The 19,199-nt window shown below is 41.9% G+C and overlaps 1 protein-coding gene across 2 annotated transcripts in view; it reads right to left on the bottom strand.

Annotated features, from left to right (window-relative positions):
* Positions 1-19,199, bottom strand: part of B4GALNT2 (beta-1,4-N-acetyl-galactosaminyltransferase 2 (SID blood group)) — a 300,997-nt gene that overhangs the window by 99,673 nt on the left and 182,125 nt on the right. For both annotated transcript variants that reach the window (XM_077252490.1, XM_077252489.1), the window contains exons 3-5: positions 18,706-18,806; positions 12,255-12,289; positions 347-536 (exon numbers count right to left, since the gene is read on the bottom strand). In XM_077252490.1, coding sequence (XP_077108605.1) covers positions 347-536; positions 12,255-12,289; positions 18,706-18,806 — 326 coding nt within the window. The remainder of the gene's footprint in view (positions 1-346; positions 537-12,254; positions 12,290-18,705; positions 18,807-19,199) is intronic.

The following is a 19,199-nucleotide window of genomic DNA, read 5'->3' as shown; positions in this document are numbered from 1 at the left end:
AGATCAGCTTGCCTGTCCTGCATGTGAAACCTAGTCAGACATTGATAACCTCCTGCTGATAAAATACTGATTGCATTGAAGCTACAGCACACAGCCTAATAAGTAACACATCTCAGCCCCTATATTATGCTGCTCTCAACTTAAATAGCAAAATTCTGCCGATAGACTGATCACAAGGAATATTAAAGGATGGGAACAAAAAAGGGAATCTTTTATACCACCAGACAAGCTTATGTCTTACTAGGATCAACAAGCCAGTGTAAGAACCAAAGTAGATAAATAGGGGTCATCAGCTGTCCATAAAATCAAAATCAAGTGAGCATAAATTTATTTAGTAACTTCTTACCAATATCCATGCTGTCTATGCTATATATCGTGCTTGTGTAGGTGATAGACTTCAAAATATTATTTAATACTCGGATGTTCCTGGTCAATAAAGTCAGATGTTTTTCTCCTCTGCCATAGGCTTGACAATCTGAAATTCTGGATATATTCATTAAAAAGTCAATGGTTCCCAAAGAAGCCTCAAGAGTTACCTGCAATACGAGAAGAGATTTAGGATGTAAGATTAGATACTGTAGCTAGTAGACATAATCAAATCTTTTGAAACTGCAATTCACCATCTTTGTTGAAATTTGCCAAACATGTTATTGAAAATGAATTGATTGTCACGAATCACAAGTCCTGCTAAGCCTTTACTTGCTCGGAGAAAAATGTGAAAAACTTTGACGTGTCCTAGGACTATATTGAACCACTTTCAAGCTTTCTAATGCTAACAGTCTTAGAACAGTCAACGTGATTAATGGATGTTAACGAACAGCCAATTTAACAACACCGTGAACTAGCTGACTTTCTAAATTGTAAAAAATGTTTCCCTTTTGGGGCAAATGTCTGCCTTGCCAGTGTTTATACACAGGTGGTGCACATGGCGGAGCCATGGCTTCTACACAAGGAGTCATGAAAAATTGAGATATAGATTTTTCACAAACCATCTAAAAATTATCCCTATTTCAGGGTCAGTAGTAGGATTGTAGTTTGCAAAATTAGGAAACAATGCCTTTTTACCAAGCCGTGCAAAAATTATCCCTTTATTGAGGAAGAAGGTAGAGGTTTGCTATGAAAGTTTCTGGTTTCTCAACAAGCTGTGCAAAAATTATCCCTATTTTACATTCAGCAGCAGGTTTGCTGTTTGAAAACTGAAGAACGGCATTTAACAAAGCTATCCAAAAATTGTATTAGTCCTTTTTTGGGGGCAGGAAAATGTTTGCCGTTTTGACACCTGAAGAAGAAATGGCTTCTGAACAAGCCTTGCAAAAATGATCCCTTTTATGAGAGCAAAAACACTGGAGTATTCTGAACAAGTTGTGCTTCCCTGCAGCAGAAGTAACTATACAATACACGCGACAACCAGGAGATGTGTGTGGGCATCTATGGACAGTGACGGCAGCAAACGCAAAGCATAGAATATGACAGGGTAGGCAAGGAAATTATTGGTGGTGTAAAGCCAGCGCACTAAAGCACAGTAGATAGGCAGGAGATGTGTTGTTGGCATGGCTGTCTAGAGGTAGTGGCAGAAACCACACAGTATAGTACTCTATGACAATACAGGCAAGGAGATGTGTGGAACACCTGTAGTGCAAGTCACTGCAAGGCAGTATCAACTGCAAAATGGAGGGGAGTTTGTCCAGCTTGACGCAAATAGGTTAAAATTAGCACTTTATTTAAAACAATTCAAATTCATAGAAGAGTGGAGGAAGGATACTGATCATCGTACTGTTTCAAACACTTTGTGTGTTCATAATCATAGTGAAATACAGTCTGGCAGTGGCTTACAGCCAATGGCGGCAGACCACGCAGCCACTATGAGGCCCATCAGTTAGCAGTGCCCAGTGTCAGTGCTGCCACTGGGCCCCCCATCCATCAGGCTTTGCTGGTACTGTGAAATGCAGCTGATAATTTGCATTAAAAAATTGCATTAAAAAACGCTGAAAAAAAAACGCCTAGTGCGAACTTAGCCTAATAGAAATAGTTTGGGTCCCATGGGGGAAAAGTAGCATTATCATGACTGGATTGGCCAATTTGTGCTCTAAGCACCTCCATTTTATAAGTTTACTCTATTCAGCATCTAATGCCCTGGGCTCCTCGCCTCTATCTTCTATCTCCCGCTTGATTGCCACCTCTAAGTTTGTCCTTCCTCAGAGTTCCAATAGCACAGCATCCAGAAAAACAGCTAGGACCTGGAGTGTCCTCCATAAACATGCCAACTGAGGACAAAGACCCACTGTTTATCTTAGGCTACGTTCACATTTGCGTTGTGCGCCGCAGCGTCGGCGCCGCAGCGCACAACGCAATCAAAAACGCGGCAAAACGCACGCTAAAACGCTGCGTTTTGCGCCGCATGCGTCGTTTTTGCCCGCAAGTTGGACGCAAAAAAAATGCAACTTGAAGCGTTTCTTGCGTCCAACGCTTGCGGCCATGCGGCGCAAAACGCAGCACAACGCATGTCCATGCGCCCCCATGTTAAGTATAGGGGCGCATGACGCATGCGGCGCCGCTGCGGCGCCCGACGCTGCGGCGCTGACCGCAAATGTGAACGTAGCCTTATTGATGCATCTCGTTACAGTTTTTGGAAGATTTTCATTTTGGCACAACCGAAGACGAACATACGACATTTTAAACGGTTATGCTACTTTTCTCTAAAATAGACAAAAAAAACCCAAAAAAATCTTGGCAAAAATCTTCACCTTCTTGTATCATTTAGAACAATATAGTGTAATGAAAAAAAAAAAAAAAGACAAAACAGTCACTTCATGAATTGGGACCTAAAGCTGCTTTTACACTGAAATCTAAACATGAATGAGTGTTCTTAAAAGGGTATCTGTCCGGTTTTTTTTCTTATGGAATCTGAGAGCAGCGTGATGTAGTGGCAGAGATTCCGATTCCCGAGATGTGTCACTTACTGGGCTGCTTGGTGCAGTTTTGATAGAATTCTTGCTTGCTCTGTTGTAGATGTAGCAGTGCCCAAATTGCTGGGCTCTGTATAACCCCGTCCACACTCCTGACTGACAGCTTCCTGTGTACACTGTACATTGTGAGCAAGCTGTCAATCAGTGGTGGGACAGGGTTATACAGATTAGCCTGACTTGTCTGCAGGAGACATTTACTCCATCAGTGATAATCTCCTGCTAATAAGACAATGAGTGCATTAAAACTACAGCACACAGTCTAATAAGTGACACATCCCTGGAATCAGACTCTCATGACCTACGTTATGCTGCTGTCAGATTAAATATTAACAATATACTGACAGATTACCTTTAAAAATGCTTGTTTCATGATTATGTTGCAGTGTAAATAGGCTGCCGATCACCCGATGAATGAGCAAAACTCTCGCTTATAGGGCAAAATGATCTTTTCTGCAATGCCAAAGATCATTGCTCTTTACGGTGCATTATTTTTGTATAAACAGGACTCGCACTGTTGAGAACCATGGCAGCTTATGTGCACTGAGTGATCTATTACAGATTGTTCAGTGCACAGTGTTTAATTTGGTCTGACCGTGTAAATAAGCTAAAGAACGAAAACCGATCGGTAAAGGCTTGCCGGACGTTTCGAGCCGCCTTTTGGTCATTGTATAAACAAACCCTTCGGGCATGTTCACATATCACAGTTTTGCCTTTTTTTTTTTTCAGTGCATTTTTGCCATGAAAACCATAGCATTCTACTATCCCAAAGTGAATGTGATTTCTGAAGTCTAATGCACATGTTGTTTATTTTTTTCCTTGCAGATTTGAAGCAGTTTCAAATCTGCAGAATGTCAATTCTTTCAGCACTTTTGCTGCATTTTTCAACCATTTTAAAAACGTATGCAAAAACGTGTTTTATGCAGTGTTTTCCCTGCCAAGAAGCATCAAATACTTTGAGAACTTATCACTAAAATTGTTATTACTTCATTTAAAAGCAAATAAAATAACATTTGACAAAGAAAAATTATACTGAATGGGAGAAAACTCCTCTTCTTGGCCTGAGCCTCTAATTCCAATGTGCCGACTTCAGCTGAAGTCGCCTCCAAGGGAATTCCCAAGCTCCTCTGCTCTGCTTACAAGATTTTGCCATGATGCATTGCATCAAGGGAAAGTGACCAGCAGTCTGCCGGTCTGAGCCCTGGCTGACACTGTGACTGATACTGGATGTGCTCATTGTTGTTGACATTTATTTGATGGTAAGGCCAGGTGCCCACGATCCATAGCTGCTGTGGGTTTGACACTGCGTAATTATGCAGGGCCAAACCCCCAATGGCCAGCTGTGACAAATCCCATGTCCACTATGTGCGACGCCCGCTAGGGCCGTGGGTTACTCGGGCCGGGTTGGACGGTTCTTAAGGGGGTTGTCACGGCAACTGTGACCCTGTCTGTGGCCCTGAGCACACAATAAAAATGATGAGGGACAGTTTGTAGGGGAATTAACCTGTGGTGATCAGCATTGAGTGGCCGACGCTACTTAAGGGGACCGCTGGGGCCGATGATGATGCAGCTCGGATGGTTCTGCTCCCCACAGGTGGAGTGGGGTCCCAGGGCTACCGGTATAGTTTGTAAGGGATCATAGATATTGCGGTACAGAACTGAGGGTGCGGGAAATGACTGGAGGACACAACAATAGCAGTTTCCTTTACCTCTACTGGTTAGTTGCAGGGGTAGTCCAAGGCACGAGTAACAGGTGATGATGGGTTCTGGACAGCCTGGAAGCAACTTTGGATCCACCTAGCCAGGGGGGTTCGGAGGCCTTCCTTCTGTGCTGTTCTCTTAGGTCCTTGCTGCCTGTAGCTAGCTGCAGCTATCTCCTGCGTGTTGGCTTTAACTTGTATGCCAGACAGCGTGAGCCTATTGCGAGCACTGCCTGTTCACTGGCAGCCCCGGGCTCTTGGCCTTCTGCAGTGCCTCCGGGTGTTCAGTGTGGTCAGGGGGCTTGCAATCACCTGCCTTCCAACTTCGGCTGTCAGGGTGTGCAGCACCCGCACAGCCAAGGACTCTGGCATCCTACTAGTCAGCGCTCAGCTCTGGGGTGAGCTTGATTGCAGCTCCACTCCCCAGGTTCTCCTCGACTTTTCTCCTCTCTCTCTCTCTCTCTCTCAGACTCAGACTAACTAACCCTGCCTCCAGGCCAGAACTTATAGAGAAGCTCCCCTGAAACCGGTTGTTAGAGCTCCCAATTCTGGTCTGGAGTCAGGACAAGTGTTGGATGTTGGTGTTACCTGGTAAGGGGACCCCTCCTTGACATCACCCCCTTTGAGGGAGGCAATGCCACTGTGGCAACCGGACTCCTGGGGTGCCACAGATGCATGTACCTCATGTTCTGTGACGATAAAAGTTGAATTACCCTATATAAACTACTCTCACAAGTATCTTCTGCTACCAAACTGTGCAACAAAGATAGATGTATTTTACAGAGGTAACGAGTTCAAACAGGTGCACTTAATACAGATAATCAGTGCAGAGTAGGAGGGGTTCTTAAAGAAAAACTAACAGGACTGGATGCTACCCAGAGTAATACAATGAAGATTGTATAATCTTCTATCAGCATGCACAAGGTTGAAAAGGGGAAACTCTGTTAAAGATCAACTAATATTTTGCAATTTTTCATTTTTCCTTTCAGCAGCAACAACTTTTTATTTTATTCCACTGACATGACTGTATCAAGTCTTGTTTTATGTAAAAAGAAATTTTTAATTTTTCTGCACCGTTTTGGTGTATGAATAAATTACTGTGCAATAATTTGTTAATCTGTGATACAAATATGGAAAAGCAATTTTGGGCTTCTTTAATTTTTACTAGTCAGGTCATGTTGCACATTAAATCTGTTGAATTAATTCTTACTGTTATTATAGTTGTGTGCAAACAGAATATGTTAATACGTATGTTTTTTGCAATTTAATCTAATATATAAAGCTGAATGTGTGTGTGTGTGTGTGTGTGTGTGTGTGTGTGTGTGTGTGTGTGTGTGTGTGTGTGTATGTATGTGTGTGTGTATGTCCGGGATTGGCATCTGCACCGTCGCAGCTACAGCCACAAAATTTTGCACAGTCACACGTCTGGGCCCCGAGAGCATCATAGGCTATGTTGTGAGGTGAAATTTTAACCCCGCACGATCCAATTCACCAAACAATTTTGCCCCTATCTACATAATGGGGAAAAAGTGAAAGGAAAAGTGTAGGAGGCAAATTGACAGCTGCCAGATGTGATCAAGGGGGACTTAAAGAGTGAGAGCGATGGCGCCAAAGAGTATATACCATACAGTTGCTAAGGTGGGGCCCCGACATGGGATACTCACCACACATGGGGATATGAACACACACACAAAATGCGCCACACACTACCATGTGCTTGAACACATATTAACCTCAGCACACATTTCACCACACATACACCAACCTCACCACATAAAAGTCGAAACACAAAAGTCGCCGCTCAAAACTCGCCACGTGCAAAACTCGCAACATGCAAAACTAGGCTCACGCAAAACTCACCACACGTGCAAAACTCACCTCATGGAAAACTCGCCACACGCAAAACTCGCACACGCAGAAAAATTGCCACATGCACAAAAGTTGCAACACATGCAAAAGTTGCCTCACACAAAACTTCCACATACTCAAAATGCACCACATATAAAACTCCCCACGCGCAACACTCGCCATGCGCAAAACTTGCTGCACACAACTTGCTACACTAACCTGTCACATGCAACTCGACACACAAAAAGTTGCTACACGCATGTCGCCACACAAAACTCATCTCACAAAAGTCGCTACATGCATGTCGCCACATGCAACTCAACACACACAACTTGACAAATGAAACTCGCCCTAAAACACACACAAGTCTGGTATTATCCTTCAAAAATAAAAATCTGATTAATAAGCAGACGAACTACAAGAGCAACAACTGTGCCATATAGGAAATACGGCAGCTGTCAGTCACATGACCTGTCTATTATGTGTATGTGTGAGCTAATATATACTGCCAGGGCTTCCTGTTGGCTGGGGATTTATCAGGCTGCCAATTTAGCTTACAAATACTGAGGTAAAAATACTAAGCAAATAACGTGTGAACAAGGTCTAATACAGGAGGAGATGACACACAGATATATATTATATACAGGAGGAGATGACACACAGGTATATACTATATACAGGGGAGATGACACACATATATACTATATACAGGGGAGATGACTCACAGGTACATACTATATACACGGGAGATGACACACAGGTATATACTATATACAGGGGAGATGACACACGTATATACTATATACAGGAGGAGATGACACAGGTATATACCATATACAGGAGGAGATGACATACAGGAACATACTATATACAGGAGGAGATGACACAGGTATATACTATATACTGGAGCAGATGACACAGGTATATACTATATACAGGAGGAGATGACTTACAGGTATATACTATATACAGGAGGAGATGACACATAGGTATATAGAGAAGGAGATGACATACAGCAGGTATATACTATATACAGGGGAGATGACATACAGGTATATACTATATATAGGATGAGATGACATACAGGTATATAGTATATACAGAAGAGATGACATACAGGTATATACTATATACAAGAGGAGATGACACATAGGTATATACAATATACAGGAGGAGATGACATACAGCAGGTATATACTATTTACAGGGGAGATGACATACAGGTATATACTATATACAGGAGATGACATACAGGTGTATACTATATATTAGGGAGATGACAGTGTGTGTGACAGGTGTGAGGTGAAAATGAGGGGTGTGAGGTGAAAATGAAAAGGTGTGAGTGCAAAATGGGAGGAGTGAGGGAAAACAGTGGAGTGATCGGAAAATGACAGATGTGAGGTCGAAATGACAAGTGTTAGGGGGGAATGAGAGGTGTGAGGGGGGAAGAATGAGAGGTGTGAGGGGGGAAATAAGAGGAGTGAGGGGAAAAATGAGAGGTGTAAGGGAGAAACTGAGAGATGTGAGGGGGAAAATGAGAGGCGTGATGGGAAAATAAGAGAAGTGAGGTGCTATAACTAACCACAGATATTTACTATGCCCAGGCAACGCCGGGCTCTTCAGCTAGTACATAATAAAATATTATTGTTGTAGTATTAGCATTTTTTTCATTGGGATCCCTCTGTACTGATGGGTGAGATAGAGATAGACTGAGAGAGGTAGATAAAGATAGAGAGAGTAATGGGTAGAAATTGGCCAATGTGAGTGCTAAGTACCTTTATTTTGTAATATACAGTATATTCCATGTAGCAGTAATACAGGTTTTTTGTTTGTTTTTTACATATGTCCCCCAAGAGCTTATTAGTAGATCTTTGGGGGCATAATATATATATATATATATATATATATATATATATATATATATATATATATATATATATATATATATATATATATATATATATATATATACACACACACACATATATATATATATATATATATATATATATATATATATATATACACACATATATATATATATATACACATATACATATATATATATACATATATATATATATATATATATATAACACCAAAATACCACATCCAAGATATCTTTGAATGAAATATTCCAGTTGCAAATTTCTATTCATTGCATAGTGGAATGTGTTCAGAACACTAAAACTTAACAGTTATCAATGTAAATCAAAATGAATATCCCATGGAGGTCTGGATTTGGAATGATACTCAAAATCGAAGTGGAAAATCAAATTACAGGCTGATCCAACTTCAGTGGAAATGCCTCATGACATGGAAAAGATGCTCAGTATTGTGTGTGGCCTCCATGTGCCTGTATGACCTCTACTGTACAACGCCTGGGCTTGCTCCTGATGAGGCGATGGATGGTCTCCTGAGGGATCTCCTCCCAGACCTGGACTAAAGCATCCGCCAACTCCTGATCAGTCTGTTGATGGATGGAGCAATACATGATGTCCCAGATGTGTTCAATCGGATTCAGGTCTGGGGAACGGAAGGGCCAGTCTATAGCTTCAATGCCTTCATCTTGCAGGAATTGCATCTCATCTCGGTACCTAATGGCAGTCAGGCTACCTCTGGCGAGCACATGGAGGGCTGTGCGGCCCTCCAAAGAAATGCCACCCCACACTATTACTGACCCACTGCCAAACTGGTCATGCTGAAAGATGTTGCAGGCAGCAGATCGCTCTCCAAGGCATCTCCAGACTCTGTCACGTCTGTCACATGTGCTCAGTGTGAACCTGCTTTCATCCGTTTGTGCAGACACATGCACATTTGTGGCCTCCTGGAGGTCATTTTGCAGGGCTGTGGCAGTGAGCCTCCTGTTCGTCCTTGCACAAAGGCAGAGGTAGCGGTCCTGCTGCTGGGTTGTTACCCTCCTACAGTCCCCTCTATGTCTCCTGGTGTACTGGCCTGTCTCCTGGTAGCGTCTCCAGCCTCTGGACACTACGCTGACAGACACAGCAAACCTTCTTGCCACAGCTCGCATTGATGTGCCATCCTGGATTAGCTGCACTACCTGAGCCACTTGTGTGGGTTTTAGAGTCTGTCTCATGCTACCACAAGTGTGAAAGCACAACCAACATTCAAAAGTGACCAAAACATCAGCCAGAAAGCATTGGTACTGAGATGTGGTCTGTGATCCCCACCTGCAGAACCACTCCTTTACTGAGGGTGTCTTGATAATTGCCAATAATTCCCATCTGTTGTCTATTCCATGTGCACAACAGCATGTGAAATTGATTGTCAAACAGTGTTGCTTCCTAAGTGGACAGTTTGATTTCACAGAAGTTTGATTTACTTGGAGTTATGTTCTGTTGTTTAAGTGTTACTTTTACTTTTTTGAGCAGTGTGTGTGTGTGTATATATATATATATATATATACATATATATATATATATACAGTATATATATATATATATATATATATATATATATATACACACACACACACACACATATACATGTATATATATATATATATATATATATATATATATACTGTATATATACTGTATTTAATTTTTTTTTCTTTGAAGTGTATATTTTCCACTGTTATACTGTTATTGTGGAATCCCTCCAAGCCCCAGTTACAGGAAAAACAGCCAGTGGGAAGTCCCTGGCAGAGCTTATCTGGGTGTGCTAGGACCCAGCTGTACTGAAGCTTCTATTCCATACATGAGGCTTGGTCCTCTGAACATTATGTGGCTGGGAAAAAAAAGATAAAAGCAGTATTAAACACTTTCTCACCTTATACCTGCTGGAAGATGCTGAAGATGCTGTAAGCAGCAGTATTGTCAACTATATGGCTTTGAGAGCAGAAAACTAATGATAGCAGGGAATGGCAGAGGGAGCAGGGTGGCAGGGCAGGAGATTCATAGACTGCCCGGGACAGAGACTCAAACCACTTTATCCAGGTACAGTTGTGAGCTATGTTGAACTGTGGTCTTGTCTCTAGGTTGTAAATCCCTAAAATGGCTGCAGCATTCCCTGTCTCAGCTTTTACACAGACACTTATGTACCCACATAATTGCATGTGCAATACCATATACCATGTGAGATGATAGCTGCAAGGTATTATGGGGAAGCCAATGTGGCCACACTTTTTGTTTGAGCGCCCTCTTTGGCTTTTTGAAATTTGGTGTAAAATGCACCCGGGCGTATTTTGGGATATTCACACAAATCAAATGACTAATTGTTTTAATCCAATGGGACTATCTTAAATAGATACTTAAATAGATATTTAAAAACAGACATATATAAGGATGAAAAGATGGACAGATTGATATAAAAAAAGAAGCAGGCACTACTCCATTGTATTTAACTAGGTTTTAATGTCCCATCAGTGCAGTAGAGGGTCAAGTTTAATGAGACAGCACGCACTACTCAAGAAGTGTGCCAGATCCACAGATTTTAAAAATTGATCAGTGCATAATATAAATAGCGATCTGACACATGCATACATTTATAAACATTTTACAAAGAAAACAATGCAATACAGCAGCACACTGTAAGGGATAAGATGTATGTAAGCACTGAATATATGAAATTTAAACTGCATTACTGCCATGTAGAATGTAGTTCTAAAATGAATGAGTGCATAAATTCATATAAGCCCATCAACCACAGCAAGGTGACCTTTCTTTGATGGGACCCTAAACCTGATATTTATTAAATATGTACACTCACTGGCCACTTTATTAGGTACACCTGTCCAACTTCTTGTTAACACTTAATTTCTAATCAGCCAATCACATGGCGGCAACTCAGTGCATTTAGGCATGTAGACATGGTCAAGACAATCTCCTGCAGTTCAAACCGAGCATCAGTATGGGGAAGAAAGGTGATTTGAGTGCCTTTGAACGTGGCATGGTTGTTGGTGCCAGAAGGGCTGGTCTGAGTATTTCAGAAACTGCTGATCTACTGGGATTTTCACGCACAACTATCTCTAGGGTTTACAGAGAATGGTCCGAAAAAGAAAAAAAATCCAGTGAGCGGCAGTTCTGTGGGCGGAAATGCCTTGTTGATGCCAGAGGTCAGAGGAGAATGGGCAGACTGGTTCGAGCTGATAGAAAGGCAACAGTGACTCAAATCGCCACCCGTTACAACCAAGGTAGGCCTAAGAGCATCTCTGAACGCACAGTGTGTCGAACTTTGAGGCAGATGGGCTACAGCAGCAGAAGACCACACCGGGTACCACTCCTTTCAGCTAAGAACAGGAAACTGAGGCTACAATTTGTACAAGCTCATCGAAATTGGACAGTAGAAGATTGGAAAAACGTTGCTTGGTCTGATGAGTCTCGATTTCTGCTGCGACATTCGGATGGTAGGGTCAGAATTTGGCGTAAACAACATGAAAGCATGGATCCATCCTGCCTTGTATGGAGCATCTTTGGGATGTGCAGCCGACAAATCTGCGGCAACTGTGTGATGCCATCATGTCAATATGGACCAAAATCTCTGAGGAATGCTTCCAGCACCCTGTTGAATCTATGCCACGAAGAATTGAGGCAGTTCTGAAGGCAAAAGGGGTCCAACCCGTTACTAGCATGGTGTACCTAATAAAGTGGCCCGTGAGTGTATTTCACAGGCTAAAAGCCTACCTGCCCTTTAAAATTGTAGGCTTTTAGCCAGAGAGAGGCATGTTTGATAATTAATAGTCTTGATTCTTTTATAGATTGGTGTTTTTTTGATACTGTACCGTGTATTGTGGGAGATCAGCACTGATCTGCAGCCCTGGAATAATTATATATATAAAAAAGTTAGATACAAAAAGATTAAATACATGTATATTATAACTTTGTATCACTTACATTGATATTGCATCATTTTACAGTTTTATATAGATGAAATGTACAGAAACATTTCTGGCATTGTGAATAAATATCAAGATTTATTGAGCAGATTTTGAGTTACTGCCAGTGTCATAGCCTGAGATAGTAGAACCCACAAGGGCACAGTTCCAGGACTTGTGCGCAGTGCGGGCATGTTCTGGGGCTTCCAACACTGTAGATTTAAAGCACCACTCAAGCATTGTTATTTTTTTGATTCAGCACTGGAGTTGTATCACCAATTGAAGTTCCCTGCTCCTAGTAACATACATACTTAGCAACCATAGTCCTGTGCTCTTCGCAGTGCCACTATGGTCCCAATACATGATCTTCTGACCTCAGCTGCAGACTAACCGGTTGTCAATGTAAGTCTTCGAGAGCCTCACTCTGGCCTGGTTCTGGCTCTCATAGACTTACATTGACTAGAGACTTCAGGCTCACCCAGCAAACACTAGAGTGATCCCACAGGTCACAGACTGCAGAAGACGACTGTAGCTGCGTCAAGAACAGAGGGAAGTCGGCAGCTGGTAAGTATATTACTAGTAACAGAATTTCGATTGGTGACAACTAGTGATGAGCGAGTATGCTCGTTACTCAGAATTCTCTGAGTATGCTGGGGTGATCTCTGAGTATTTTGGCGTGCTCGGAAATGTAGTTTATGTCGACGTAACTTCATGATTTGCGGCTGCTAGACAGCTTGAATACATGCAGGGATTGCCTGTTTAAGCAACTCCCACATGTATTCAAGCTGTCTAGCAACCGCAAATCATGCAGCTGCATCGACATAAGCTAAATCTCCGAGCATGCCAAAATACTTGGAGACCACCCAAGCATGCACGGAGAAATCCGAGTAACGAGTATACTCGCTCATCACTAGTGACAACTCCAGCATTGAAATTAACAAAAGGTTAAAAAAATGCTGCAGTGGTTCCTTAAAGGGACTGTCAGCACAGAATGAGAGTTCAAACCAAGTACAGGAGCTCGGTATTTCAGGGCATGGACAATCATTTATATACACCTTCCCACCTGCTTGGTTTCTATCTCTGCCCTTCTCTAGCTTAATGAATCCAGGGCTGTCAATCAAAACAGAGGGGGGTGGAGATTGAAGGAAAAAAGGAAGGTGGGAAGGTGTATTTAAATGATTGGCCCTGACGGGAAGCACTGAGCAGCGGTATTCAGTTTGAACAGTCATTCTGTGCTGACAGAGCCCCTTTAAAAAGCCTCCTAAAAAAAAAAACTGTTCCCAGACCATCTCTTTTGAACCCAAATCCCAGCATACTCATACCATTATCCAGGCTGTGTGAAACTACAGCATTTATAATGTACAATTACGTCTAGAAATATTTGGACAGTGACTGAATCTGAATCTTTGTGATTTGGCCTCTCTATGCCACTACTTTTTTTTATTTAAAGGGAACTTGTCACCCCCTCCTCGCGTTTTTAACTAAAAGAGCCACCTTGTGCAGCACTAATGCTGCATTATGTACAGGTGCCTTTTTTTGGGAGGTCCCTTCCAACGCTACAATATCACTTTTTATAATTTGCCCGCCATACCTTTAGTCTGTTCAGGGGGCACGTCTTTTCCCCCGGACACAAACGCCTCCCAGCCATCACTCAGCCCCTCCGTGTGCCGCCTCCTCTGCCTTCATTAATGTCCCTGGTGCCTGTGCTGTAAGTTCCTTTTTCGGGCATGTGCAGTTTGCGCTGCCCTTCGACTCACATCACATGATGTAATTGTTCTCGCGCCTGTGTGTACCCGTGGCCAGAGATCCCGCCCCGCAGTTTGTTCTGATTTATGCACACTGTGGGGCGGGATCTCAGGCCACGGGTACACACAGGCACGAGAATAATTATATCATGTGATGTGAGTCGAATGGCAGCGCAAACTGTGCATGCCCGAAAAAGCATCTTACAGCGCAGGCACCAGGGACGTTAATGAAGGTAGAGGAGGCGGTGCATGGAGGGGCTGAGTGATGGCTGGGAGGTGTTTGTGTCCGGGGGGGAAAAGACGTGCCCCCTGGACAGACTAAATGTATGGCGGGCAAATTATAAAAAGTAATATTGTAGCGTTGGAAGGGACCCCCAAAAATTAGCCACCTCCACAGAATGCAGCATTAGTGCTTCACAAGGTGGCTCTTTTAGTTAAAAACGCCAGAAGGGGGTGACAGGTTCCCTTTAAGATGAAACAAATGAGATGCAATTGAAGTGTAGACTTTCAGCTTTAATTAAATGGGTGAACCAAAATATCCTCTGATGCGTTTAGGAATCATAACCATTTTTCTACAAAAAAAGCCTCCTTATTTCAGTGGCTCAAAAAAAAACCGAATCCATCATATCAGTTTTTCACAATCTGCGATGGATCCGTTGAGCCAACAGATTGTAACTGATGGAAAAAACTGATATGTGAAAGGGGCCTTAGTGCCACTGGAAGCCATGCATACCCATGCCATCACACTGCCCTCATCATATTCTACAGAGGACTTGGTGTGCTTTGGATTATGAGCCATTTCAAGCCTTATCAAGACTTTCTTCTTCTCTTAACCCCTTCACCCTCGGAACTTTTTTCGGTTTTGGGTTTTCGTTTTTCCCTCCCCTTCTTCCCAGAGACATAACTTTTAAGTTTTCATCAATATGGCCATGTGAGAGCTTGTTTTTTGCAGGACGAGTTATACTTTTGAAAAACACCGTTGGTTTTACCATGTTGTGTACTAGAAAACGGGAAAAAAATTCCAAGTGCGGTGAAAATGCAAAAGAAGTGCAATCCCACACTGTTTTTTAGCTTGGCTTTTTTACTAGGTTTACTAAATGCTAAAACTGACCTGCCATGATGATTCTCCAGGTCATTATGAGTGTATAGACATCAAAAATGCCTCGGTTCCTTTTTATCTAAGTGGTGAAAAAATTCCAAACTTTGCTGAAACCACCCCCCAAATTGCGCTATTTTCTGATACCCGTAGCGTCTCCATTTTTCATGATCTTGTGTTGGGTGACGGCTTATTTTTTGCGTGCCAAGATGATGTTTTTAATGATATCATTTTGGTGTAGATACGTTCTTTTGATCGCCCGTTATGGCATTTTAATGCAATGTTGCGGTGATCAAAAAAAGTAATGTGGCATTTTGACTTTTTCTCACTACACCGTTTAGCGATCAGGTTAAACCTTTTTTTAATTGATAGATCGGGCGATTCTGAACATGGCGATACCAAATATGTGTGGGTTTGATTTTACTTTTATTGTTTTATTTTGAATGGGGCGAAAAGGGGGTGATTTAAACTTTGTTTTTTTTTATATTTTCAAAAACCTTTTTTTTAAACTTTTGGCATGCTTCAATAGTTTCCATAGGAGACTAGAAGCTGCCATAGCCCGAACGGTTCTGCTACATAGAGTCAATGGTCATATCGCCTCTATGTAGTACAATTGCTGACTTGCTCTAAGCACCGACCACTGGGTGGCACTCACAGCAATCGGCACCGACGACCATAGAGGTCTCCTGGAGACCTCGGGTTGTCATGCCAACACACCGGTGACCCGTGATCACGTGACACAGGTCACCAGTGTGCATATTTCTGATGCGATTGCTGGAAGCACAATTTAAATGCCGCTGTCAGAGTATTTAACTAGCGGTATGTCAGCGCTAGTGGTATGTCAGCGGTATTTAACTAGTTAATAGCCGCGGGTGGATCACGATTCCACCCGCAGCTATTGCGGGCACATGTCAGCTGTTCAAAACAGCTGACATGTCCCCGGAAAGATGTGGCTCATCACCGGAGCCCACATCAAAGGGACGAAGGGAGAGATACGGACATCGGTGTACTATTATGCCTGATGTCGGTAAGGGGTTAATTCTGGTACAGGTTGATCTTTTCATCTGTCCAAGTAATTATTTCCAATGCGCTGAATTTTTTAGATTTTTGGGGGGCAAAATCTAATATGGCCTCTATTTTTAAGGCAGATTAATGGTTTGCACTTTGTGGGTGCAATCCATTAATAAGCCTTAAAAATAGAAAAGCCACATTGCACTTTGCCAAAAAAACATCTAAAGAAGCCAGCCCAGGTCTGGAAAAGCATTGTTTGGACAGATTTGGTATTTGCTGTAATGAAGTTTTTCCTTATAGTAGACTTAGATACTGAAATCGCTACTTCTTGGAGAGTGTTCTTAACCTGGGTGGATGTTGTGAAAGGGTTTTTCTAAACCATAAAAAGGATTCTGGGATCATTCAACAATGTTTTCTCCTGCGGACATCCAGGCCTTTTTGAGTTCCCAAGATCACCAGTGTGCTCTTTTTGTGCAGAATGTACCAAACTGTTGAGTTGGCTTCTCTAACATTTCTTCTATCTCACCAATAGATTTCTTGCTTTTTTTTTGCGGCCTAATGATTGTCTGCTTCTCTTTAATTGAAAGTGCCTTTGACCTCATGTTGTGGGTTCACAACAACAGCTTCCAAATGCAAGTGCCACACCTGGTATAAGCTCCAGACTTTCTTCTTGCTTAATGGATGATGAATTAACAAGGAAATAGCCCATGCATTCCATAAAACAGCTTGTGAGATTACTCTTCAATTGCTTTTGGTCCCTTTAAAAAGAGGCAGCTAGTGCTACATCTTACAGAGCTGTATATCCTAAATCCTTCCTCCAATTAAAATGTGAATATCCTCAAATTAAAGCTGAAAGTCTGTACTTTAAGCCCACATGTATTATATAGCTGTATCTTGTATATAGTTTGGCTAAAATTCCAAAACTTGTGTCATTGTCAAAAAATTTGTAGCTTTAAATTTTCCAGTTATGCTCCTGGTAATTTGTAAATCAAACTGTGCCACTGTTTTGCATTCCTAAATAAGCAAAGTAGCCAGAAGTTAACACTGAAAAAATGATGCAAAATATAGCCTATATTTAAACATAATGAATATAAATATACGACAAAGTTATAAAAACAGAAACCTCCAGGAACACTGTAAGGTCAAGACCCAACCTATATAAAATATATTAGCAAAGTGCAAATATGCAGATGCCCGGATACTATGGTTAGTGTGCAATTTCAGTAATTGATGGTTGAGCGAAACGGATCGTTCATTTTCAAAAGTCGGCGACTTTTGGCAAAGTCGGGTTTCGTGAAACCCGACTCCAGCGTGGGATCGGCCACGTGGTCGGCGATCTTGGCGCCAAAGTCGCGTTTTGAATGACGCCTTCCCCGCCATTTTTTCAGCCAATTAATTGTGGGCAGCGTGATGACATAGGTTCCGGCCCGGTTTCTGCGGCGTCATAAAGCCATATTACCGTTTGGGCTGCAGTGATTTCCGGAGTCAAACACAACATATGCTTTGCACGGAGGGGGGAGAGAGAGAGAGAGAGAGAGAGGGAGAGAGAGAGAGAGAATAAAAAAAATAAAATAATCCACATTGACTTGCATTGGGTTTCGTGTTCCGGTCCGGAACCCGACTTTACAGTAGAATCGGCCGATTTCACGCGATCCGACTTTCGAGAAGGTCGGGTTTCACAAAACCCAACTCGATCCTAAAAAGGCAAAAGTCGCTCAAACCTAATGGTCTTTTTAAGCACTGATACTTTAAGGGAACAGCTCAGAATTTAGAGCTATTCCTCATTGCACGTACTGTATATGCTTTAGTTTAATTTAATATAATCTGTTTCTAGATAAGGTTGTAGCACAGTTGAATAGGGTTCATTGGTGCATTATTATTTACTATGTCATCTGCATTTTTGCATTTTGCTAATATAATTTATATAGGCTGGGTCTGAACCTGACACCGTTCCTCACACTGGAGGCTTCTGTTTTTATAACATTGTGGTATGTCTATCTTCACTATGATTAAATAAAGGATATATTTTGAATAATTTTTCTCAGTGGTCACTTCTGGTGATTTGGCTTATTTAGGATTGCAAAATAGTGGCACAGTTTGATTTACAATTCATCTGGTGAGACTGTACTGTGATGTGGATAGCCATCCCTTGATCTAATGCTCCTGGTAATGACTATATGGGCCAGGGAGCAGCAGTATAATCAATAAGGTACGGTTGGCACTATTGAAAAGGCTAGTGTTGTTGCTCATTGGTATGGAATAGTCCAATAATAGTAAGATTAAAACCACAGTATTATGATATTTGGAACTGGAGCGTGTGATACATTGTAAAGGCGGCCACGTTTTGGTCTATCCAAGACCTTGGCCACGGCCTAAAGTCTTAGTAGCATAATAATTGGTACCAGAAACTGACATATCTATCAGTCTCATGTACCCATCATTTTACTACTAAGACTCAAAGTCGTAGACATAACCCAGTGTATTTTAGTGAATACTGAAATGTCACCTGGCAGGTTAATGGTGTTGAGTGGTAAAACATGGACTCCATATGTGGGGTATCCCAAAGGTGAATTTGTAGGTGCAATTAAAATATTTTCAGTCTGTTCCCTGTGAAGAAAGCATTTACAAAGTATCATTATTAAAACTCTGCCTCTTATAAAATGAACAAATCTGTTAATCTACCACACTGTCACTATGCACTGTGAAAAGGGCAGAGCTGCAGTATCGCTAGTCACAACCTGTGAGAAAGTACGGCACGGTTTCTGGAAGGAAGCAGATATGCTTTTAATTCTACACGACTCCTTTGATGATAAAAGGTGTGAAACTTTTGGGATCACTGTGATCAGCTACAATCTGTAAATTAACCAATAAGCAAGTGTTTAAGTTCTCTCCTAGTCATCCACATGGGAATGCACTAGTTTCCTTTGAATACAGTAGTCTCTTTACACAATGCATATTTGGGCCAAATCCCTTAAAAAAAACTCTTGTTTTAATTTCCCT

This window comes from Ranitomeya variabilis, chromosome 4, assembly GCF_051348905.1.
Source record: "Ranitomeya variabilis isolate aRanVar5 chromosome 4, aRanVar5.hap1, whole genome shotgun sequence".
In the NCBI taxonomy this organism is placed as follows: Eukaryota; Metazoa; Chordata; class Amphibia; order Anura; family Dendrobatidae; genus Ranitomeya; species Ranitomeya variabilis.
This window is presented reverse-complemented; position numbering and strand designations above follow the sequence as displayed.